This window comes from Xenopus laevis, chromosome 2S (assembly GCF_017654675.1).
Source record: "Xenopus laevis strain J_2021 chromosome 2S, Xenopus_laevis_v10.1, whole genome shotgun sequence".
Lineage (NCBI taxonomy): Eukaryota > Metazoa > Chordata > Amphibia > Anura > Pipidae > Xenopus > Xenopus laevis.
In genome coordinates, this window is record NC_054374.1 from 85,045,824 (window position 1) to 85,070,771 (window position 24,948).

The 24,948-nt window shown below is 40.1% G+C and overlaps 1 protein-coding gene across 2 annotated transcripts in view; it reads left to right on the forward strand.

The window, feature by feature from the left end:
• The first annotated feature begins 8,444 nt into the window (after positions 1–8,444).
• Positions 8,445–24,948, forward strand: part of usp32.S (ubiquitin specific peptidase 32 S homeolog) — a 101,437-nt gene continuing 84,933 nt past the window's right edge. The window contains exon 1 of one of the 2 annotated variants that reach the window (XM_018249615.2): positions 8,445–8,904. In XM_018249615.2, the coding sequence (XP_018105104.1) occupies positions 8,847–8,904 (58 nt within the window). In that variant the 5' untranslated portion in view covers positions 8,445–8,846. The remainder of the gene's footprint in view (positions 8,905–24,948) is intronic. The other variant, XM_018249617.2, reaches the window with a different exon arrangement.

Here is a 24,948-nt window from a genome sequence, read left to right on the forward strand (position 1 = left end):
ACAGGCTTCATTGAGCTAATAGGTAGTGTCCCGAAACTTGAAACCTTTTGGAAATCATCCGGGCCCAGCAAATAAAGTGCCCCTCCACTTTCGCTGTAAATATTGCAACAGACCTGCCGCTGCAGGTTGCCAACCTGAAGAAAGGGGAGAAAAATTGTGCACGGGCGACATCTTGAATGCGCATATGCGCAGGGTACTGCATGTGATATTTAATTTGCACTGCTCTGATGCGTCTTTTTACTCCTGTAAATTCAGCCCTTTGCTTCTGGATATTGGGAGAGAAGTCTGGGTAAAGTGACACAATTGCTCCCTGATAGCGCAGTGGGCCCTTTCCCAGTGGCGGAACTACCGGGGGAGCAGGGGGTGCGAGCGGACCAGGGTCCGAACCCCCCCTCGAACCCCCTCAGGGCCCCCCGGCAGCCTGCTCACCAGTGAAATCCGTCGTGTACAGAGGGGGGCTGGGCCTGGCTGCGCATCACGCACTGTTGGAGGAGGCCTAGCCAGGACTCTATGGGCTCTCTCCAAATTAAATACTTGAGAAAAGATATTGGAGCCAGGTTTCTATGAAAGCCGTAGGGTTGGTTCCCTCAGCTCTCTCAGGTAGGCCCACTAACCTGATATTGCTGCGTCTTGACCTGTTTTCAAGGTCATCTGCTTTTTCAATGGCTGCTTTTAATTGCAATTGCATGGCATGTATATCGGTTTGGAGCAGGTATACGGCCAGGCCCGGATTTGTGGCGAGGCCACATAGGCCCGGGCCTAGGGCGGCACATTTTTGGGGGCGGCATGCCGCCCAGCCCCCTGTGCTCCCCAGTGCTTCGGCGCTTTTGCGCCAGCCTGTGGTAGGGCGGGCGCTAGGACCGCGCGGAGCACGCGGCCTAGGGGCGCCCACCCAGTGAATCCGGCGATGTGTACGGCGTCATCAATAGCCGAGACTCTGGTTTCCAAGGCCTCAGTGTGCTCTCTCACCTGTTGCAAGTCTTGGTGCAGCAAGGATAGATTGACGCAGAGTTCTTCAAACTACGCCGTGCTAGATGCGCGGCTCTCCATAATAGCCGCTAGCACTTCTCCCAGCGTGGGTTCGGGTGGTGCCGCCGGCGGTTCCAATGCGGAGTCTGGAGGAGAAGATGGTGGACTGGCCTGGTGAGGAGATGGTGGCTGTGGCTGATCCCAGGCAAATCGCTCAAGGCTGGACTCGTGCTAGATGCGCGGCTCTCCATAATAGCCGCTAGCACTTCTCCCAGCGTGGGTATGGGTGGTGCCGCCGGCGGTTCCAATGCGGAGTCTAGAGGAGAAGATGGTGGACTGGCCTGGTGAGGAGATGGTGGCTGTGGCTGATCCCAGGCAAATCGCTCAAGGCTGGACGCTGTCTCCGGTTTTGCCTTAATAGTGTTCCTCCTCGTTGTTCCGTGGTCAGTTCCAGTGAGTAATTGCTCTATAAATTAATAAGTTAGCGGGGTATATAGCAGGGTATTAGAATGCGGTACCCGGAGTTTCAGCCAGACACGTCCGTTCACCACGCCATCTTGGTCACGCCCCCGAAACTGAAATTATTAGTGTAAAAAATACTATATCCAGAATGTATTTTTTTAAATGACTTCATGGGAAACATACTTCTTTTGTAAAGTCCTACCACTATGAAAGGGTGGATATCCCGCTAAAAATAGCCCTGCAGCTATAATAGCAGGATTTTAGCTCAGTCCTCAGTCAGGGTCTCAGTGACGCTAACTGACCAGGTGCTGCCTTTGTAGTAGAGTCCTGCAGCAGGTCGGGTACCCGTGGGTTACCCGCAAAAACCTGCGGTACCCTGTGGGTTGTGGTTAGAAGTTGCGGGTGTGGGTATAGATGAGGGTCGGCGGTTCTGCAGGTTTTTTTCTGATCACGCCTACTTCCGATAATGTCACTTCTGGTTTACAATGACAGCACAACCTGATTCTTTATGGTCAGCGGATCGCGGGTCCGGGTTGTGGATAAGGTACTTGCGGGTCGGGTAGCGGGTCCAAGCAGGTAAGAATGCGGGTTGTGGGTCCGGGTTGCGGATTGCAGGTTGCGGGTATGGGTCCCAAAAAATGGACCCGCGCAGGACTCTACTTTGTATTCTGTTAAGCCTAAGGTCGCTGACAGTGTGACTGAGATAGAGCTGTAGGATTTTTTTTGAGTTGCCCAATGTTGGTACTATGGTACAAGGGCTGTATTTATATATAGGCATCTAAGGGCCCATGCCTAAGGAGCTGGGGGATAAGGAGCTGAAGTAAAAGTCCTGAAGCTGCGAAAAGACCTGAAGCCACGAAAGGAGCCGAAGTTGAAGTCCTGAAGCCGCAAAAAGACCTGAAGCCACGAAAGGAGCCGAAGATGAACTCCTGAAGCTGCGAAAAGACCCAAAGCCAAGAAAGGAGCCAAAGTTGAAATCCTGAAGACATGAAAGGAGCCAAAATTGAAGTCCTGAAGCCATGAGTTTAGTTCTACTGAACACCAATGTGTTTTTATTTTATTAAACCCCTACCACCAATGTATTATTTTAATACTCTATAGGCCCCTTCCACCAATGTTTTTTAAAAAAAAAATATTCTCTGGGGCCCCAATGTTTCTTTTTAACTTGTAGGGGGCCCTGACCACCAATGTTTTTTTTTAAATGTTTATGGGGGGGCCCTGGCGCCACACTTTTTTTTAACTTATTAGGGGGCCCTCATCATCAATGGGTTTTTATAACTTGTTGGGGGTTTACCGTTTTTAGCACTGATGTCTGTGTGGTCTTTTAACTGTGGTGTGGGCAGGATCTGGCGTAGACAGGGCCCAGATAATTTTGTTGTACTGGGCCCTGTGATTTCTAATGGCGGCCCTGATAAGGGGTACCTGTCCCAACATTTGTGGGCTCCTGGACAGGATGTCACACACTGCTATATGTGTTGCAATCTCAGAAGGTCCTTCTTAGTTCCGCAGCCTAGGGTTGCACCGGATGAAATCACAGCAAGACAGTAACAGTGTCTGTAGATTTGCGTTCTGAACTGTAAGGCCCTGGTCACACAGAGTGTTGGCTCTGATTCTCTCTGACAGCATTCTGTAAACAGGTGGTGAGAATCATATCTGTTCTCTGCCGCAGTTCTGTATAGCTGCAGTGACAGGCCACAGCTTTTGCCTGAGTGCAGATACAGCGGAGATCTGCATGAAAATGCTTGCGTTGGTTTTAGCCCAGTCTCCAGTTCATGTACGGCTTTGCCTACAAAACGCAGGCAAAGAGAAGCAGAGCCAACGTTCTGCGTGACCAGTTATTGAAGGTCAAGGCAACCCTGGTGAAAGATATGTTACCAACTAGATGCCCTAATTGCTTTCCACAATTGCTAACTTTTTACTGCCCTTTATGTCTTACTTTATTTGACATGTGACATGTAAAACTTCTGCAGCATCCATGATTGTAACCACCATTTTCCTCCTTTCGATGTAACAGAAATGGCCGTCAAATTACATCAGCACATGCGCCAAATTTTTTTGCCACTTCGAATAAGGCACCATCTGTGCATGTGCAAATCCCAGCTTGGATTATTTGTGCAGAACCACCAGTCTTGGTCTTGATGTTAGACTACTGCACTATGGGAAGTTTTCGTCACGCAAGTAATAGGAATTTCAAAAAGACATTACTGTGCTGCTGAGAAATAGGATTAAGACTAATCGACAAGTAGGCTAATACTTTAACAGTTTATCTGTATTGGGGTTGCCTTGTCCTTTAACTCTGCAGTAGCATAATCAGATCCTTACAGTGATGATGCTATATGTTAGTGGGCTCTATGGCAATATCTATTTAGAACTCACCCAACCCCCTGAACCTTGGGGAGGATGGTTTGTTTTGCAAACAAAAACTGACATTGTACATCAACCAGGATCCCAGCCATGTACTCAATAAATTGTCCCCTTGCCGATCAGGTATGCTCTGTTGTTACTTTCTTAGATTGTTATGTGTCAACAAAGACCTCACATTTCTTTGTTTTGTCTAACAGGTTTAGAAAATGTAAGCTGATTGGTTTAGAAAGTTTTTATTACAAACCACTAAACAAATCACTTATTTCTCCTTCACGACTAACAGTATCACCTTTTCCCTGTGGCTTTTAATTAGGTATTGTTCAAATCCTCTAAAGCCTGAATATACTAAACGATTGCAGTCCAAAAAAACTATTTTCACACGTGTACGGTCATGAACAATGGTTCATGAACGTAAATGCAGTGCAATATCAGATACCATTTGCCATGTGTTTTACCCACAATGAAGATTTTTGTTTTCCACAGGCATTTCTGTAGCAGGGTGGATTATTAAATTCACAGCTAAAATTCCATGGGTGCTAATGGGTGTTTTCTCTGACCTGCATGTAGGTGGTATATGTATGGAGTTGAGAACGAATGAGTGCACAGGGGTGGATTTCCCTCATAAAAGGGTTCATAATTCAGAATGCAGAGGAGTAAAAAAAAGCTGAACTTTTGCTATTTATCGCAGCACTCGCTAAAATACTACCTTGGGCCAAAATGTTTTTCAACATTACACTTGCCTGGGGTATAAATGATTATAATCACTAAGTCCAAATTCCAACACCTCCTATTGTTTAAACCTTTGTTTGTCCTTTAAATTGGACTGCCCCTTGTAAGAGCAGAAAAGCACATTCACTGCATTGTGACCTGGGGGATCACATGGTGGAGACAGGAACTTGGGCCAAACAGTGCTCTTAAATACATGTTAATAATAATAATAATAATAATAATAATAATAATAATAAATGCACCAATGACACAGCTCTGTGTTATTCATGCAGCTTTGTGTCAGAGTCGGATTATGAAACAGTTAGCTCTATTACATTGTATGCTTGCCAGTTATGTTAGTTGTTTATAGTTTTGTAGACTATGCTGGAGCTTCATACATGATTGAAATGAAACATGATTACAATGAAACATTATTTTTGCCCGTTTCTCATTTATCAGCAGTCTGTCTCACTAAAGCTTTCCTGTGGAACTCCATTCCTGCTTTCTTGGTGTATGATATGACAATGTGACAAAAAAACTCCCTAGGTGGACACACAAACAAGCATCAGCTCTGACCTTTGCACGTAAATTAACAAACCGGTTCTTCATGAGGGCACTAGTTGGCTATGGAACAACTCTGCATGCTCAATACAGCTTGAACTTGAAGTCCATATTGTTGGACTAAATGATGAACATTTTACATTACTTTAGCGAACAAGCTATAGTAGTAAAAAAAATAAGTTAGAGTAAAAAAAAAAAGAAGTTACTTAATCTTGCACTCCCAAGGCAGAAATTCACTACTGAATATTGCGCCTTCCTGTCACTAACTTAAAAAGTCTGCACTGCTGTGGAACTGTCTCTATTCGGAAGCTTACGCCCATAACGCAATTGGTGTAAGAAATCAGTAGGAACGTGGAAAAGTTTTCTTATGTGTACAAAATGTTTAAGAGGCTGATTTTTCAGCTTTAACCACAATGTATAGAAGATTTTGTACAATGTTGCATTTGACACTAAAAATACACCGTACCGTACCCTTCAACAGCCCAATTTAGCTTTGCCAAAAGAAAAATGGAGGCTAAGCACTTCTGTTCACATAATCAAAAACGCTTCCTACTTCCTACCTAAATATACTACAATCATTGGTACAGACAATATTCCTGAGACCTTGTATGTATGATATGGGTGGCGGAGAGTGGAAGGATAAGCGGTACCTTTTTCCAAAAGAGGTTGGGTCATGGGATAAGCGTAACAAACAAGGAAAAGTTGTGCTCACCACTAATTTTTAAAACCATTAGGCGGAGGTGCAATGAGGCTGTGACCACAAAATACATATAGACAAATACAAGAGTCCTCTGCACTCAACCCATTATCAATATATTTAAGACAGAGACATTTTGTGCATACTGCTACTGAAAAATGCCTTACCCTTTAAACAACACAGGGATTGTTTGTCCATATATTGCAATATATTTAAGCTGACCAACTATGTCAAAGTCATCCCATATCTGGCCAGTCCTATGCTCAATTTTCATCTGATTCATTAAGAATTCTATTGCTTCATTCATTCATGGGATAAGCGACCTGATCGGTATTATAAGACTGGTCATATTCTGTGAAGGGGCGGGTCTCTCGTTAGCAGGAAATTGCCACATATAACATTGCTGTCTTGTGCTGCTTCCTGATCTTTCTTTTTGGAATTTTTTTTCTTTTATCTATTTTTTGGTTTAAAAAAAATGGCTAAAAGGTCCTTCTCCAGTGGATGGGGCTCACAGCAGAGAGGAGACAGTGCTGGTATATTGTGTTCCTCTGAGCACTTACAATTTTCATTCATTTTCTACTAGGCAGGTTTGACCCAACTCACTGGAAGTGACTGTCTGTGTACTTCCTGGATTCTGTAAAACCTTGTTTTGCTGACAAAAAACGTTATTAGCTGTTTTAAAAAACTGCTAAAAATATAAAATGAGCGAAATCTATCAGCTCATTAACCCTGTTCTTAAAGGGGTGGTTCACCTTTACAATAATGTTTAGTATGTTATAGAATGGCCAATTCTTAGCAACTTTTCAATTGGCCTTCACTTTTTCTTTTTTTATAGTTTTAGAATTATTTTATCTCTTCTGCAGACTCTTTCCAGCTTTCAAATGGGGGTCACTGACCCCATATAAAAACAAGTGCTCTGTAAGGCTACAAATGTATTGTCATTCCTATTTTTTTATTACTCATCTTTCTAATCAGGCCCTTTCCTATTCATATTCCAGTCTACCTCATACTAAAAGTTAATTTAAATGTGAACAACCCCTTCAAAGGAAAATGGAATGCAAATTTTACAAACTCTTTCAAAAGAATTGCCATAAGTTCCTCTTATAAAACGTTGCGAAGTATCATTTACTCACTCTGTTCCCTCACACTAAGCCACAATTCATTTCTAATGCTCGGTTTCCTACTGTGGCCATCTTCTGAATGCTCACGTCACTTTGCCTACTTCTCTTCCCCAGTGTGCATGTGCCAAACTGTCTGCCCTCTGAACCATACTCCTTGCTGCTATGCTTACAGTTTGTAAACAAAGCGTGAGACATCACACAGAGCATGACAGTGCAGATCCGCAATTGTGTTGCTATGGCAACCAAATATGACAGAGAGGTCAGCGAGAGGTCAGCGATGAGGTTCACATGTGCCATGTGACCTGAATGCTATCTCTGTCTGGGAAAACTCAGTAAGATCACACTTTTCTATGGATATAAAGGTATTTGATTTATTTTATGGACTTGACAATATTTTATGAATCAAATTTGGAATACTGTTCTGCAACAGGAGAACACGACTGGAGGCAGGCTAACAGTAAGTAGCTCTTCACATAAGGGCCAATGCATTGAGCTAAATGCCTCACTTTCCCAAGGCTATACTTATACCTAGGAACCCCAACACTGCCTCAAAGCCATACACTATGAGCCTACACAAAGCCTCACCATGCCAGTCGGGCAAATACTTTGCGGTGCTACATACTGTACTTCCACCCCTCCAAAAGCTTTATCTGGGGCACTACATGCTGCCCAACCAAAGCCAATGTGATACACATACCTAGAGGCCCTGCATACTGCCCCAACCCTCTTCCCCCCATGGCCATTAACCTTTACAAGGTGAGCACACACTCCAGCTCTGGACTGATAATATGCCTGATTGGCATTGGCTATTCATTGTAAAGTGAGTCGGGGAAGTCACCGAAGACAACAAAGAAGCTTCTGTCTCCAAGGAGGAAGAAGACTACCTGGCATTTTTTAATATAAGTTGCCATTGAACACTTTTTTTTAGCACTGGCAACTAGTGTTTCTTTTTTACTTTTATGGGCGGGGCATGACCACCAATGGGGTTTTTTAAACGTGTTCGGATGGGCCTGGCTGCTGGTGATGCATGTTCATAATGTGGGCTGCTTTGATTTTTTTTCCCCACTGGGCTGCTTTTTAGTCCAAGTTTGGCCCTGACACACTACAACCCACCAAGGCCATAGACATACATAAGGGTCCTACACACTAAACCAAATGCCATTAGGCCATAAAGCAAAATAGGGACCATAAACACTGCTGCAACCCACACTGTTTATATACATGCTATGATTACGGGTGCCACCTGGTCGGTATTTTACAGGCCTGGCAGGTAAAAATGATGGTTGATTGATTCCAATGTTATTAATAAGGAAAAAAAGATAAATATATAGGAAGGCCGATATTTTTTTCCAGAAAAGGTGGCAATTACTACTCCCCATACAGCCCTCAAGAATCCCTCTCAAAAGAGCTCCCAACAACTCCTATACAGCCCGCTGAATTCTCACAAAGCAACAGCCGTCTGCATTCCCTCACACCATTCTCCGCTCCCTACACAGCCATCAGCACTCAGGCCTCAACAACCCCCCCCTCACACAGCTCTCTGCAGTCAACGCGCTCATAAAACTTACAGCACACAACAAACTGCCCCAAAATAAAGACAGCGACACATTTAACCAGCTGTGACCTACAATATATTTATTTGAGGTCACAGAGCAGCCAGTACTACATTAATTGCACTTTAGAACTGCAAGCGCTCCTGCTTGTTGCTTTAAAATAGATCACGTGACGATAACATCGTCATCACGTGAGAGTAACGTCGCGAGAGGACGAATTGCCACTCGGAACTAGCAGCGACCAGATAAACAGAAGTCGCCTGTAGTGTGGGAAGCAAGTGATGAGCCGGGCGACAGGATTTGATTACGCCAGGGGGTTTTAGGAGCGGCAGGAACTGGAGGCCGCAGTGTGACGCGGTGCCCAAGGAGATATGGAGTGAGGCAAATATTCTTATCTGCTCAAGTGCTATCATGGGGGCCAAGGAGTCTCGGATCGGGTTTCTGACGTATGATGAAGCAGTGAAACGAGGTAAGGATTAAACCTGGCTGAGACAGAAAGGAGTGACCAACTGCGGCTGACAGACTTGACAACTGATAGGAGATTAGAAGGGATGTGTGGAGGCTGCTGCAGACAGCAGTCATTTATATCCGACCAAATTCATAGGAGGGACAGAAGGTTCGAAGACTGATAGGTTTAAATTGTATATCCGGGGCTAATACCATTGTGCTGCATGTTAGTCAATTGCAGGGCTGTCGATCATTTTAGATTATATTTCCTATAGAAAAAAATGTGTACTGTATAAGAGCTGGTCTGCATGCAGACTTAAAGCTGATCACTTCCAGCATCTCTGCTCACCTACATCAAGACTCGGGCACTGAGTGGCCTGTAATGTCTTCTGCTGTCACTGCCCCCCCCTGCTTGGGGAGTGAGCCAGATTATACGCCTTGTCTATATGCTAATCAAACAGGCATTTCCAAGCTATAACTCTACAACAGCTAGGCGGGTGCAAGATAGACACAGGTCTGTAATCAGATCCAACATAGACTCTGACATTTGCACTACACAGGGGCCAAACAGTCATTCACAGGCCCAATCCATAGTAACTATCTGTGGCATTTGCCAGAATCTACAGCTTGCCAGTCCAGGCTCCTTGGCATCATTATCCACATAAATACACAGAAAGACTGTTTATATAGGTTATATGCCCTGCTTTTTAAAGAACGCCATACTTATTAACCCAGTATTTGTATTTGATTTGGTTATCATTTGAAATGTGTAACAGATCTAAATGCTATCACCATAATTCCAAAACGTGTAACAAACAGAGAAATTTTAGTGCTCAAGATGTTTCAGAATTTTTACTTTTAGCACACCTTGTTGGTGCTAAATTATAAACTATAAATCAAAGGCCTAATAAGTAGGCCACACACATTAAGATTTATTTGCCTAGATAGCAAGATGAGCAGACATTTGCCAGATCTGGCCACCTTAGTGGTGAGCAATATTGGAATGACCTGTTTTTGAATTCTTTACCTTTTTTTTTTGTACTTCGATTATTGGATTGCGTAAGGGCCACAAAAGACCTGTTGAGAGACCTGCATCTAAATTCTGATGACAGACCTCTTCCAAGGGGATTTCCTAAAAAATGTTTCCCAAAACAACATTGATTGTTAATCATATATTTGTCTAGGAGGCCTGGCTGAAGGCACACAAGGATATAAATTGCCCATGATAAATCTGCTCTACTGCAGACAATTAATCTTCTGCGAATGCTTTCTCATTGCAATAATGTATATTGCTGGTAGGAAAAACCAGAGCTGTGGAGTTGGTACATTCTCTGTTTTTAAAGGAACAATAACACCAAAAAAGTGCATCAAAGTAATTAAAATATAATCTACTGTTGTCCTGCACTGATGAAACTGGTGTGTTTGCTTGAGAAAAACTACTATAGTTTATATCAGGGGTGTCAAAAAGGTTGATTGGGATCTACCAGTAGACCTTTTAGCTGGTGATCAGTAGATCTTAAAACCCTGTCAATAAACAACTTGACTAATTTACCCTTCTGTTTAATTCTTTTCATTCAGATATTTATTCTGTTAAGATTGGATAAGAAATAGTTGTTTTTTAAATATAGTAATATAAATTCTCTTATAAATCAATATAATATAATCAAGAAATATTTTCAATGGAACAGAATGCTAACAGTTACTGTATATTATGGAAGAAGGTCATAATTGGACAACATCACTAAAAGTAGACTCTGCATTACTTAAGAATGGGCACTCCTGGTTTATATAAACAAGCTGCTGTGTAAGCATGGGGGCAGCCATTGAAGCTGAAAAAAAGCCCAGGTTAATTAGCAGATAAATTGGACAGGGCTTATCTGTTATGTGCTATGTATTACCCATGATGATTGAAAAAAGTTAAGTACACAGCATACAGGGCATTTTATCAGTGCCAAAGCTCAAAAATAGAAACTAGGGATGAACCGAATCCAGGATTTGGTTCGGGATTCGGCCTTTTTCAGCACGATTCAAAATCGGGCGAATCCTTCTGCCCGGACAAACCAAATCCTAATTTGCATATGGAAATTAGGGGCGGGGAGGGAAATCGTGTGACTTTTTGTCACAAAACACGGAAGTAAAAAAATGTTTTCCCCTTCTCACCCCTAATTTGCATATGCAAATTAGGATTTGGATTCGGTCAAATCTTTCATGAAGGATTCGGGGGGTCGGCCCAATCCAAAATAGTGGATTCTGTGTAGCCCTAATAGAAACCATATCCGTTGGTAATTCTAAACCAAAAGCAAAGTTAAACTGCATAAACCAAAAACAACTGGAAAACCTAAAACAACTTATATATTAATTGGACTTGGCATATAGCTGTTAAATACAATACAAAATTAACTAAAGTATTGTTTTTTTTAAAAACAGCATTGCTTCTGCCACATACTTCTTCATAGAAGCTCTGAAATCTGATTTGATTCTTTTCAGTGCATGTATTTAAAGGAAAACTATATCCCAAAAATGAATACTTAAGCAACAGATTAAGCAACAAAGTAGCCCAAAGTTTCCTTGTAAGGCAACTTCGGAAGAACGAAGCAGTAGTGATTTGCATTCTTGCCAATGTGAAAGCATTTGCAGATTAGTTGCCTTCAGTAATGCAGATATCATGGTCAACTAATCACCTAATGTGGCATAGATGCTGATTTAGAAGTAGGACAATTTAAATATGGATCTTTAATGAAACATGTTTTATAATAATAAATGCTCAGATAAGCATGTGTGTATATTTATTTTACGCATGTTTATTACAAGTTAGTTCTTCCTTGATACGTACTTTCCAATATAAGTATTCTTCCTGCTAAAAGATTCATATCATTGTGTAAGTTCCTGTGTGCATCTGAACAGTTCAAAGGCTGTAAGAGTTGGCTAATACTTACTGCAACCTGCCCTCTTGAGAATTAATGATTCAACCTGTGAGTACTGTACTAGTAAGCCTTTAGTTTAAGGAGGTCCTACACCAGCTGGATAAAGCTATTGATTAGGTCCTTCTAAACTGAGTCAGCAACTGAGTTTATAATTTAAAGATCGGCCAGATATCTGTTGGGCAGGTTTGATTTTGCCATTGGATCAAGGACCACATCAACGTGTTTTCTTGATGGCATTGTAACTTCTAGTTAAGCTGCTGTCAGCTGTCCACATTCGATAATAGATTGATCTCTTAGTCTTCGATTACTTCTGTCTGATTGCAGGCCAGTGTCTTTCAAGGTGTACTTATGACCTCAGACCTCTCAGAGGTGCCATAAACATTCCTGTATGACATCATCATTTTTGTATGTAAGGGTCCTGAAAATTTCATCCAAAATTATCCATGTACATGTATGGGATCCGTTATCCGGAAACCTGTTATCCAGAAAGCTCCAAATGAAGGAACGGCTGTCTCCCATAGACTTCATTTTATGCAAATAATCCAGATTTTTAAATATGATTTCCTTTTTCTCTGTAATAATAAAACAGTAACTTGTACTAGATCCAAACTAAGATATTAATCCTCACTGAAAGCAAAACCAGTCTATTGGGTTTATTTAATGTTTAAATGATTTTCTAGTAGATTAAGCTATGAAGATCCACATTACGGAAAGATCTTTTATCTGGAAAACCCCAGGTCCCAAGCCTGTAGTGGGGAAAAAACCTGATAAGACTTTGTGCCATACCTATCTTTTTAGATTTTAAACTGCCAAGAGCAGGGTCCTCTTTATCTTTAGTTTTCTTGTATTTTTGCATGTAATCTGTATGTTCAGTGTAAACCTCTATTTATTAAACAGTATTGCGGTATATTTCTGTGCTCTATGAATACACGGTATTAATTAATCTTCTTGGCTGTGTCGCTATGAATTTCCCAGTCTTTTTTTTTTATATGGATGCTAAATATATTTGAAGAGAATTAATAGTACATATGGTGAGAACTGAGGGTATCTTTCTTAATGGATCATTCATATATTTAGTTTGTTTACATAAGCATGGCACACTTTACAAATCATGATCCTTGATATTTTTAAATTAATCCACACATGTGAGAGTGCACATTGATTGTTCTGTAAGGCCGTAACAGCTGATGGGTTAAAATTATAAAGCCATAAAATAATTTACAGAACTTCATCTGCTTCTTTTCTCAAGTACAGAAGATTTGAAGGTTTGTTAGGGCATTTATGCACATTATCAGTGATGTCCAACCTGCAGCTCTCCAGCTGTTAATTAGTGCATTTTGGGAGTTTTAATTCAGGACGAAAGTGCTTTATATTTGCTTTTTTTTTTTCACTTTTCCTCTGATGAGCAAATATGCCTCATGCATAATTTACTTTTCATTATTACATGATGCATCAGTTTCACATACTGAAGTGCAGTGGTTTAACATGCTTTTTGTGAGTGATACATCATATATACAAGTTCTCCTTGCAATGTAATAATAGTAACAATTGATTTTTCCAATATCAATATTTAGTCAAAAATAGTAGTCTGTTGGGTTGTGAACATTCTGGTGGGTGTGGTCTGAATGTGAGCCATTTGAATTGTGTAATTATTAAGGACAGGTATGGAATCTGTTATTTCGAATGCTTGGGAGATTGGGTTTTCTTGATAAGGAATCATTCTGGAATTCTACATACTTATGATTAGAAAAACATATAATCATAAACCCATTAGGATTGTTTTGCCCCCATCCAGTACAATTTACTATTTATTATAGAAAAAAAAAGGACTTGTACAATTAGGATTACATGCTTAAAATGGACTCTGTTCGTGATGGCCTTCCCTAATTCGGTGCATTCTGGTAAACTGTGCTTTATGCATCATAAATTAAAACAGGGATGCTACCTCTAAATGGCTTTCCTTAAACTGTTATGAAATTTGATAATGTTGGAAGTTTTGTATGGACTTTACTTCTGAGATAAAAGTGCCAAATCTTGTTGGGCTGGGTTTAGAACAGTAATATTTTCATTGGGCATGAACTATATATGTTAGCTTATTACGTATAATTTAAAAGACTATACGTAAAATTAACTATAGACATGCTTGAATTTGGCAGATTTGGTTTACACTCTTCAAGGCTGTTTTAGCTGGTGCATCATACGGCTGGTTTTGCCTGGCATGCTTGATCTCTGCCCTGCTTCCATATTATGTTTTTGGAGATAACTTTGCATATAAAACCAGGACTTTGTGCTTTATTAGCTAAAATGGACAGTCCCAGCAGCATTTGTAAAAATGATTATTTGAGAACTGCAGAGGCATTTTCTTCCCCTATCCGCCCCTCCTTTTTTAGGGGGTAGAATACTACTCTTGAGTAAACTTTCTATTAGCTTGTTCCTTTATTAGACTGAAATGCTGGCTTGTGTGTGTACAAGATACATTTGTGTCACTTTGTAAAGCCTTGCAACACAAATAAAACCGTTTCTATTTAAAGGCACTGGTTGACAATAGTCACGTGACAAGAGGCCAAGAATTTGGCTACTAACAACAATAGAAACATCACACAGTGAGTAAGAATACTCCCATTATATCATAAACAGCAGACATATAGTCATTTACATAGTTAAATCACCTGACTACAAATAATCCTCTTAAAGGCATTTGTAAAATTGAATGTATGGTTTGTTTTTTTTCAAGAGAGAATGGTGACAAAAACCTAAATATGTTTAGAAATGGAGGTAGAGAGAAGTTATGATTCTTAGGTCTATATGAAACTATGAAATCAATATTCTTTGATATATTTAGCAATTTGAATTTCAGACTTAACTACGACTAAGGCAGCCACATGTTGGTTGATCATCATCATTTATTGATATTGTGCCGAAAAGATACGCAGTGCTTTTGGTTGATCAGGTACTCTTTCTCTTCCTTTCTTTCGTATTGATCTCATCGATTATCATGCACTGGGTGGAATGATTCAACACATGAAATGTTTATTAAACCTGTCCAGTACCCAACCCAACTTAACCATTGTGGGTTAACTAGACCGTGTGTAAATGTTGATAAATATATCTGTTACAAAGCCCCTAGACAAAGAACAGTGTACCTATATAAAACGGAGGTCCCACAGAGGATCACCTAATATTAGTTAATAGAGCTCGCCTTCCAGCTGGGGGAAGCAATGCTATATGTGCCTTGTTGGGATCCTTAACATACAAAAAAAGGGGAGTGTCCCAGTGCAATCATTATAAGATTCTTTCCCCGATCTTATGTCACACACACTCATAGGGGCAAATTTACTAAAGGGCGAGGCGACTAACAGTCGCTGGCTTAACTTCGCTAGTGAAGGAGATTGACTCTATCGATACTTCGCACTCTTACGCCAGACGAAGTTTTGCTTTGGCGAAAGAGTGTTACTTTGCAAATTCACTAACTTGCGGATTTTACTGAACGTAACGTTACCTCTTGCGCCAGACTTGCCTTCACCACCTCAGACCAGGCGAAGTGCAATAGAGTAGATAGTACTTCCTCAAAAAATAGTTGACAATTTTTCTAAATCCCGAAAAAACGCTGGCGACTTTTCAGTTTTCAGGGTGATAGGCTGCAAAAGATCGCAATTTTTTTCTGGGGTACCTGCAAACATATGACACAAACTATACACTGGGCTCATGTGTAGGGCATGATAACAACTTTATTTTATTTTATTATGGTTCCCTGGGCTTGTGTAGTGTAATGTATTTGCTGCAACATATACGTCCATTTAACTTTAACTTCCTGCCGTATGCAAATTAGCCAGCGCTCTTCACCCTGGACACAACTTCCGGATCTAGCCGGGCAAAGTGTTGCGATGTGAGCAAAGCCATCGCTGGTGAATTTTCAGAGGTTAGTGAATTTGCCCCATAATGAGCAAGCTGGGAGACTCACACATTATGTGTCTGACCAAACATGGCCTCCCAAGGAGCTTGCTTGCTTGTGAGTGATATAGTGCTTACTAGAAGCATTTTCTCCTTTAAATAGAATTGTTTCCTCCAACTGAAGTAAGGGTTTTATTAGGTTGGGAAATTTTTTTTTTTACTGTGATAGTTGCCCTTTAATAAATTACGTATATATATCTATTGGTGTAATTGTTTTATTAGATTGTACCTCAGGTTGAGGTGACAAAATGTTTTTATAGTGCTGGTTTATGTTTTTGATGTACAGCAGAACCCCCATTTTACGGTTTTCAGGGGTCCAGAAAAAAATGGTGTAAAATCAAGGAAAATGTAAAATCAGGGAAATGTGTTATATGCATAATATATTGGTGGGACCACAAAACAACAATGTAAAATGAGGGAAAACTTTCACTGTATATGGTGTTTGTTTGGGTAGCTAGTAGCTAACCTGTTTTGGTAAGGCAGTTGTGCAGTAATTTAATTGATGTAAACATCCTCGGGGTGCTTCTCTGGGCACTTCTGCAATTTATATTCATTTTCTTTTGATTAGTGATTTCTGAAATAATAGCATTATTATGCTGCTAATACCAAGCTTTTGGTTCAACTGGGAATTGACAAACTCAGGGTTCACTGAATCCAGGAATTGCATAGACATAGACGGTGCATAAACAGTCACTGATAGGGATTTCGCAGCGGAATTGACGACCATAGACTTGTATGGCGTCGTGCGGAAAAAAAAAATTGCTGTGCGACAACATTTCTTAGACTTTAATGGGCGTCTGCAACATTTCGCCGGCAGCGAATTTTTGACGAAATGGGTCAAATTCGCCCATCCCTAGTCACTGACACTCTTGGCCTTTAAAGAGCGCTGCTGAACTGATGCCTCCCTAGCAGTATACATATGTAACGTTGCTACTACCTCTGTAACTGCTAAAAGCAAAAAATTTATGTAAATTTCAGTATTGCTCACAGGACCACTTTGAATAATTTTACATCAATTAATGTAAAATATGCATGTGCTTAACCCTTTAAGTGCCAGCAGAATTTCACATTTTGGTTACGCGAAATGCCAGCCGTTTTTGAAACATTTTGTGCTCTCTCACTTTAGGGGCATTTTCTGAGGGGAAACCTATAGTTTACCTAGGAAAACTATACATTGTTTTTTTCGGTAGAAACTGAGCTTTCTAAATCTGCCTGAGTTTTCATGTATTTACACCTGTGCAAAAAAATTTATAGTGCTAAATACCAAAAAAAAATGAAAAATTACCATTTTTCATCGTATATCAATTTATACCAGAAAAATATTTCATTTTACGGATGAAAATCCAACTGATTTGGAAAGCCTTATGTCTCTCGAACGTGCCAATACCAGATATGTATAGTTTTAGGGAGATTTAGGATTTCTGTACAGCAAAAACTCCCGGCAGTATATTACCAAATTTTGAAAGCACTAAGGCAGAAAACGGCATGCTTTAGATTCCAAGGCAAAAAATCCTGAAACCGTAGGTTTACCCCAGAAAACCATACATTTTTGAAAAGTACACATTCTGCCGATTACAAAATGGGTAACTATGTCTCTCTACTCCCAACTACCAAACATAAAAGCTTGTCTGAACATAGCGGTTTTTCAACAAAAAATTCAAAATTCTGAAAAATCATTTCAAAGGTTTTATTTTGCTGCTCCGCATATCCCAAACTATATTAGGTACCAAGAAAAAGCACCTGAAATATGATTGCCAGGGGTCCACTGAACAGTTTGATACCCATTATGCATAGGTTTACCAAAGTATCTGGCATTTAGAGACACCAATATGTAGTTAGCACATCCAAATTGTTCAGGACTTTACTTCAGCTACTGAGAAATCAACACATTGACTGCATTTTTTGTGGGGTAAAAACACAGAAATATATGTTTACCCCCCAAACCCATATATTTTTGGAAAGTACACATTCTACTGAATCTAAAATGGGTACCCATGCCTTTCTGCTCTAAACTACTGAGTCGCAAGGCTTTCCCAAAGTTGTCGGTTTTGGTGAAATATCTGAAAATTGCCTCAAAGCTTCAAATTCCCAGCACCATATCACCCATGTGTCATTACGTACTAAGAAAAAGCACCCTAAATATGATTGCCAGGGTTCCTCTGAACATTTTGGTGGCCATTGTTCATAAGTTTACCAAAGTATCTGGCATTTAGAGTCCCCAAAATGAAGTTAGCGCATACAAACAGTCCCGTGGGTAACTTCAGCTAATGAAAAATCAACGCATTGACTGCATTTTTGTGGGGTAAAAACACAGAAATATATGTTTACCCCCCAAAACCCATATATTTTTGGAAAGTACACATTCTACAGAATCTAAAATGGGTACCCATGCCTTTCTGCTCCAAACTACTGAGTCGCAAGGCTTTCCCACAATTGTCGGTTTTGGTGAAATATCTGAAAATTGCCTCAAAGCTTCAACTTCCCAGCACCATATCACCCATGTGTCATTACGTACTAAGAAAAAGCACCCTAAATATGATTGCCAGGGTTCCTCCGAACAGTTTGGTGGCCATTGTTCATAGGTTTACCAAAGTATCTGGCATTTAGAGGCCCCAAAATGAAGTTAGCGCATACAAACAGTCCCGTGGGTAACTTCAGCTAATGAAAAATCAACACATTGACTGCATTTTTGTGGGGTAAAAACACAGAAATATATGTTTACCCCCCAAACCCATACATTTTTGGAAAGTACACATTCTACCGAATCTAAAATGGGTACCCATGCCTTATTGCTCCAAACTACTGAGTCGCAAGGCTTTCCCAAAGTTGTCGGTTTTGGTGAAATATCTGAAAATTGCCTCAAAGCTTCAACTTCCCAGCACCATATCACCCATGTGTCATTACGTACTAAGAAAAAGCACCCTAAATATGATTGCCAGGGTTCCTCCGAACAGTTTGGTGGCCATTGTTCATAGGTTTACCAAAGTATCTGGCATTTAGAGGCCCCAAAATGAAGTTAGCGCATACAAACAGTCCCGTGGGTAACTTCAGCTAATGAAAAATCAACACATTGACTGCATTTTTGTGGGGTAAAAACACAGAAATATATGTTTACCCCCCAAACCCATACATTTTTGGAAAGTACACATTCTACCGAATCTAAAATGGGTACCCATGCCTTATTGCTCCAAACTACTGAGTCGCAAGGCTTTCCCAAAGTTGTCGGTTTTGGTGAAATATCTGAAAATTGCCTCAAAGCTTCAACTTCCCAGCACCATATCACCCATGTGTCATTACGTACTAAGAAAAAGCACCCTAAATATGATTGCCAGGGTTCCTCCGAACAGTTTGGTGGCCATTGTTCATAGGTTTACCAAAGTATCTGGCATTTAGAGGCCCCAAAATGAAGTTAGTGCATACAAACAGTCCCGTGGGTAACTTCAGCTAATGAAAAATCAACACATTGACTGCATTTTTGTGGGGTAAAAACACAGAAATATATGTTTACCCCCCAAACCCATACATTTTTGGAAAGTACACATTCTACCGAATCTAAAATGGGTACCCATGCCTTATTGCTCCAAACTACTGAGTCGCAAGGCTTTCCCAAAGTTGTCGGTTTTGGTGAAATATCTGAAAATTGCCTCAAAGCTTCAACTTCCCAGCACCATATCACCCATGTGTCATTACGTACTAAGAAAAAGCACCCTAAATATGATTGCCAGGGTTCCTCTGAACATTTTGGTGGCCATTGTTCATAAGTTTACCAAAGTATATGGCATTTAGAGGCCCCAAAATGAAGTTAGCACATACAAATTGTCCGGTGGGTAACTTCAGCTAATGAAAAATCAACACATTGACTGCATTTTTGTGGGGTAAAAACACAGAAATATGTGTTTACCTCCCAACCCCATATATTTTTGGAAAGTACACATTCTACAGAATCTAAAATGGGTACCCATGCCTTTCTGCTCCAAACTACTGAGTCGCAAGGCTTTGCCAAATTTGGCGGTTTTGGTGAAATATCTGGAAATTGCCTCAAAGCTTCAACTTTCCAGCATCGTATTGTCCATGTATCATTACCAGCATAAAGCATCCTAAATATAAACATATGGGTCTACTAAACAGTTTGATGCCCAATGTGCATAGATATACCAAACTATGTGGCGCACAGAGACCCCCAAATGACAATATGTATAGACATTTTCACGGCTGACGCGCTGGCTGCTGCAATATAACCACCCGGTGTGTGTATTATGCGACATTAGACCACCTAACAGTACAGAGACCCCAGAAAACAATATATTTTCAGAAAGTAAACATTCTGACGAATCCAATATGGGTAAATAAGTGTTTCTACTGCAAACTGCCAAACTGCAAAGCAATGCTGAACATAACGGTTTTTATCAAATTTCTGAAAATCGTCACAAAGCTTGAATTTTACCCCATTATATGCCCCACATTTCGTAACTTATCAGCATGAAACATCCTAAATATGAATGCCAGGGGTCTACTGAACACTTTGATGCCCAATATGCATAGATATACCAAACTATGTGGCGCACAGAGACCCCCAAATGACAATAGTGTATATACAATTTCACAGCTGACGCGCTGGCTGCTGCAATATAAGCACCCGGTGCGTGTATTATGCAACATTAGACCCCCCTAACAGTACAGAGACCCCAGAAAACTATATATTTTCAGAAAGTACACATTCTGACGAATTCAATATGGGTAAATAAGTGTTTCTACTGCAAACTGCCAAACTGCAAAGCAATGCTGAACATAATGGTTTTTATCAAATTTCTGAAAATCGTCACAAAGCTTGAATTCTACCCCATTATATGCCCCACATTTCGTAACGTATCAGCATAAAACATCCTAAATATGAACGCCAGGGGTCTACTGAACACTTTGATGCCCAATATGCATAGATATACCAAACTATGTGGCGCACAGAGACCCCCAAATGACAATAGTGTATATACATTTTCACGGCTGACGCGCTGGCTGCTGCAATATGAGCACCTGGTGTGTGTATTATGCGACATTAGACCCCCCTAACAGTACAGAGACCCCAGAAAACCATATATTTTCAGAAAGTACACATTCTGACGAATCCAATATGGGTAAATAAGTGTTTCTACTGCAAACTGCCAAACTGCAAAGCAATGCTGAACATAACGGTTTTTATCAAATTTCTGAAAATCTTCACAAAGCTTGAATTTTACCCCATTATATGCCCCACATTTCGTAACGTATCAGCATAAAACATCCTAAATATGAACGCCAGGGGTCTACTGAACACTTTGATGCCCAATATGCATAGATATACCAAACTATGTGGCGCACAGAGACCCCCAAATGACAATATTGTATATACATTTTCACGGCTGACGTGCTGGCTGCTGCAATATGAGCACCTGGTGTGTGTATTATGCGACATTAGACCCCCATAACAGTACAGAGACCCCAGAAAACCATATATTTTCAGAAAGTACATATTCTGACGAATCCAATATGGGTAAATAAGTGTTTCTACTGCAAACTGCCAAACTGCAAAGCAATGCTGAACATAACGGTTTTTATCAAATTTCTGAAAATCGTCACAAAGCTTGAATTTTACCCCATTATATGCCCCACATTTCGTAACGTATCAGCATAAAACATCCTAAATATGAACGCCAGGGGTCTACTGAACACTTTGATGCCCAATATGCATAGATATACCAAACTATGTGGCGCACAGAGACCCCCAAATGGATATATAGTAGATAAAATTTACAAGGTAAAACTAAATAAGGCAGTAAAGAGTGAAATGCAAAAAAATCCAATAAAACCACAAAAATCAATGTTTTTTTTCCAGACTAGTGTTATCGGCCATCAGAATCACAGTTTGAATATTTTAGCTGGGCCAAACAGGTTATACGGCTAGAAACAAGTGAACACAACATACGCAGAGCTGAAAATGCAATAAAATGGCTAAAAATTCAATAAAATGGCTAAAAATGCACCAAAATACCCAAAATTGCAATATAATCACCGAAATAACATAAAAAAGATATTGCACAGTACGGTTAGCGAATACGCTATTCGTAATGGCAATAAAACATTTTTTTCAGCCAAAAAAAGAGACGATGCGATAAGAAAAAAAAAAAAAAGCCACAATGCCATGTATGTGCGTGTGCGTGTGTACAAATGGTAAATTACATGTTATGTGCGCGTGTGTGCGTGTGCACGTGTGTGTAAGTGCAGTGAGTGTAAGTGACCCCCCCAATCCCCAAAAATGTATGTGTAAGTGTGTGTAAGTGTGAATCTAAGTGTGTATTACTGTAATAAGTGTGTGTTGGTGTGTTTGTGTGTGTAATTGTTGCACTAACCTGAAAAAGTCGCTGGAGACTGTTGCACACGATCAGGAAGAGGCCCTGGAAGAAATCTGCGACGTCTTCTGTGTCTCTGTGCTGTGGGGGCGGAGATCTCCGGCGCGGTGTAGGCTGCAGCAGCAGGACACGTAAGTAGCACGTGCCTGCTGCTGTTTTTGGGCCCCTGGGCGATCGCGCCCCAGGGGCCACTCGATCCCCTGCTCTGCTCGTTGTCTAGGGGCAGGGGATCGAGCAGGAACGGAGCGAGCGGCTCTAACAGCCGCTCCTCCGCTTCTGAACCCGGAAGTGCTGCAGAACGTAGAATCTACGTTCTGTGGCATTTCAAGTTACTTTTCCACAGAACGTAGATTCTACGTTCTGTGGCACTTAAAGGGTTAAAGGGGTTGTTCACCGTCAAAACACCTTTTTCAATTCAGTTGGTTTTTATATTGTTCCCCAGAAATAAAGACTTTTTTCAATTACTTTCCATTATTTATTTTTTGCTGTTTTTCCAAAATCTAAGTTGAAAGTTGAATGTTCATGTCTCTGATGTTTTAGTCTGGCAGCTCAGTATTTCAGGTGCAGATTCTTAACAGTTTTGCAACATTTAGTTGATACATTTAGTCGATACATTTAGTCGATACATTTAGCCGATACATTTAGCCGATACATTTAGCCGATACATTTAGCCGATACATTTAGTTGATACATTACTCAGCAGCATCTCTGAGTATTGGCAACTATTGTATTAATTTTAACAGTTGCTTCTAATGAAACCCAGTATCCATTTAGAACAGTTTACAGGCTCGACGACCCCCCCTCCCCGAGCTGCTTCAGAAGGTGAAAAATTACACTTTATACTTCAATATTAGAAAAACGGTCACACATAGAAAATAGAAAGTCATTGAAAAAAGTTACTTCTGGTGAGTGTGGTTGGTTTGCCTTTTGCATGATGGTTATGGCTATTTTAAAGGGGTTGTTCACCTTTAAATAACTTTTAAGTATGATGTAGAGAGTGATATTCTGAGACCTGTTGCAGTTGACTTTGAATTTTTGTTATATATGTTTGGTTACCTTTGTTTTTACTTTCATCCTATTTCTGTAAAACAAACTGTTTACCAGGTGCTCTTTTGCCTGCAAATGCTATTACAATTCTGCTAAATTACATCTTCTAGCATGACTTTTGCTGAATGAGATCTGCTCACTGAACCAGAACTCAGACATTTAAAAAAATGAAAAAGTAAAACCATATAACAGAACTGCTGATTTTATACGTATTGGGTTTTCTATGAACGCATGCCAGAATTTTATTTATATTGCAGGGTGTGCTTTGTTTCACTGATAACAGCTGCGTCAGGTGGTTTAAGCTGTTACTCATGTCGGATTAAGAAGTCATCATATGCAAAATAAGAGGTTTGCTTCAGGCATTTTCATCATTACACTAAACAACTGCCAGACATAAGCAATGACATCCAAGAAATGGAGTAAGTGGCACAGCACTAATTATCATATTCAAATTCAGCTCTCATTCTTTTTCCATTGGCAGTTACTGAGCTGCGTTTGCTATATGGGACAGTACCTTTCAAATTAAGAAAAAAATCCCATAATTTTCTCTTAGCAGGGTGAAACTCTCTGTCTGTTCTGCTGTACAGATTGCCATCTCTTGTAGATGTCATTGCTCAACATGTCATTGCTTCATCCAAAAGTTAAAATCTGTTTGGCAGAGACTGAGGAGGGTTCTGATGGATGAAGAAAAGATAAGCGCCAGACCAATAAATGCCAAATCTTCTTTAGCAATAAAATGCGTTTAAAAGACATTTTGAAAGAAAGTGTTTATTCCTAAACAGCTACTATATGTAGTCTTGAGGTTTTAGTAAGAGTACCTTCACCTTGTCAAATGAAATATAAAAGGTCCTTGGGTCAAAACTTATTGCTTGTTTTTTTTAAATTATATTTTGATTACTGAGGCCTGTGCAAAAATAACCTAATATCTATGCAAACTATAGCTTGCGGATACTTTGAGTTTAATGAGTTGCTACTAGGGGGTCCTCAGTAATTTTTAATGGGCCTGTGGGTGTAATTTGGGCTTTAGGAGGCCTATTTATTATGCTGTGCTAAACAGAATTTGGCAAAAGAACAGCGTAAAAAGCTGTAAAATAAATGGTGACTTTATGAGATTGTGTTTTATGCTGTGCAAATGCCAAATTTGCTGCTGTTATTTTACACCTCTTCAGTCCTTTGTAAGTCATTTTCAGCATAAAAAAGTATGAATAAAAAAATTACGCTTTGTAGGAATCTCTTGTTTTTTTTCATGCAGTTGCTTTAGAGAGACGTACAGTTAGTTCTTAGGAGTCAGCAAAATATTTTTCCTTCTTTCGCCATAGGTTATAATAGTATAAAAATGTACAGTTTAACAAATGTTGCACGGTTTGACACCCATTGATTTCAATGCGTCTGGTGTCTTTTTTGCTGTTTTGTTGCCGAACGAAACGGAGCAGATTCTCCCTTCACTAGAATAGATGTGGAGCAAAACATGTGAGGAAAGCAAAATGTTTAAATACTTAATTATAATTTTAAAGTGTCAGGTACAAAGTGGCTTGCTGATACTTTGAGTTAAATGGTTTGTGTAAAAATGCATGCAGCCCCCAATAATATTTTATTGCTGTTACATTTTGCAAGCTTCGATTTTTGTGTGGTATATGTCTTTGAAATTTATGGTAGGTAGTGGGTTCTTTAAACCAATACCTCAGGTTATACATTGTATTTAAATCAACCTCTCTCTTTACACAGACTTATATTATAATTCAGAGCAACAAAACCTTTACA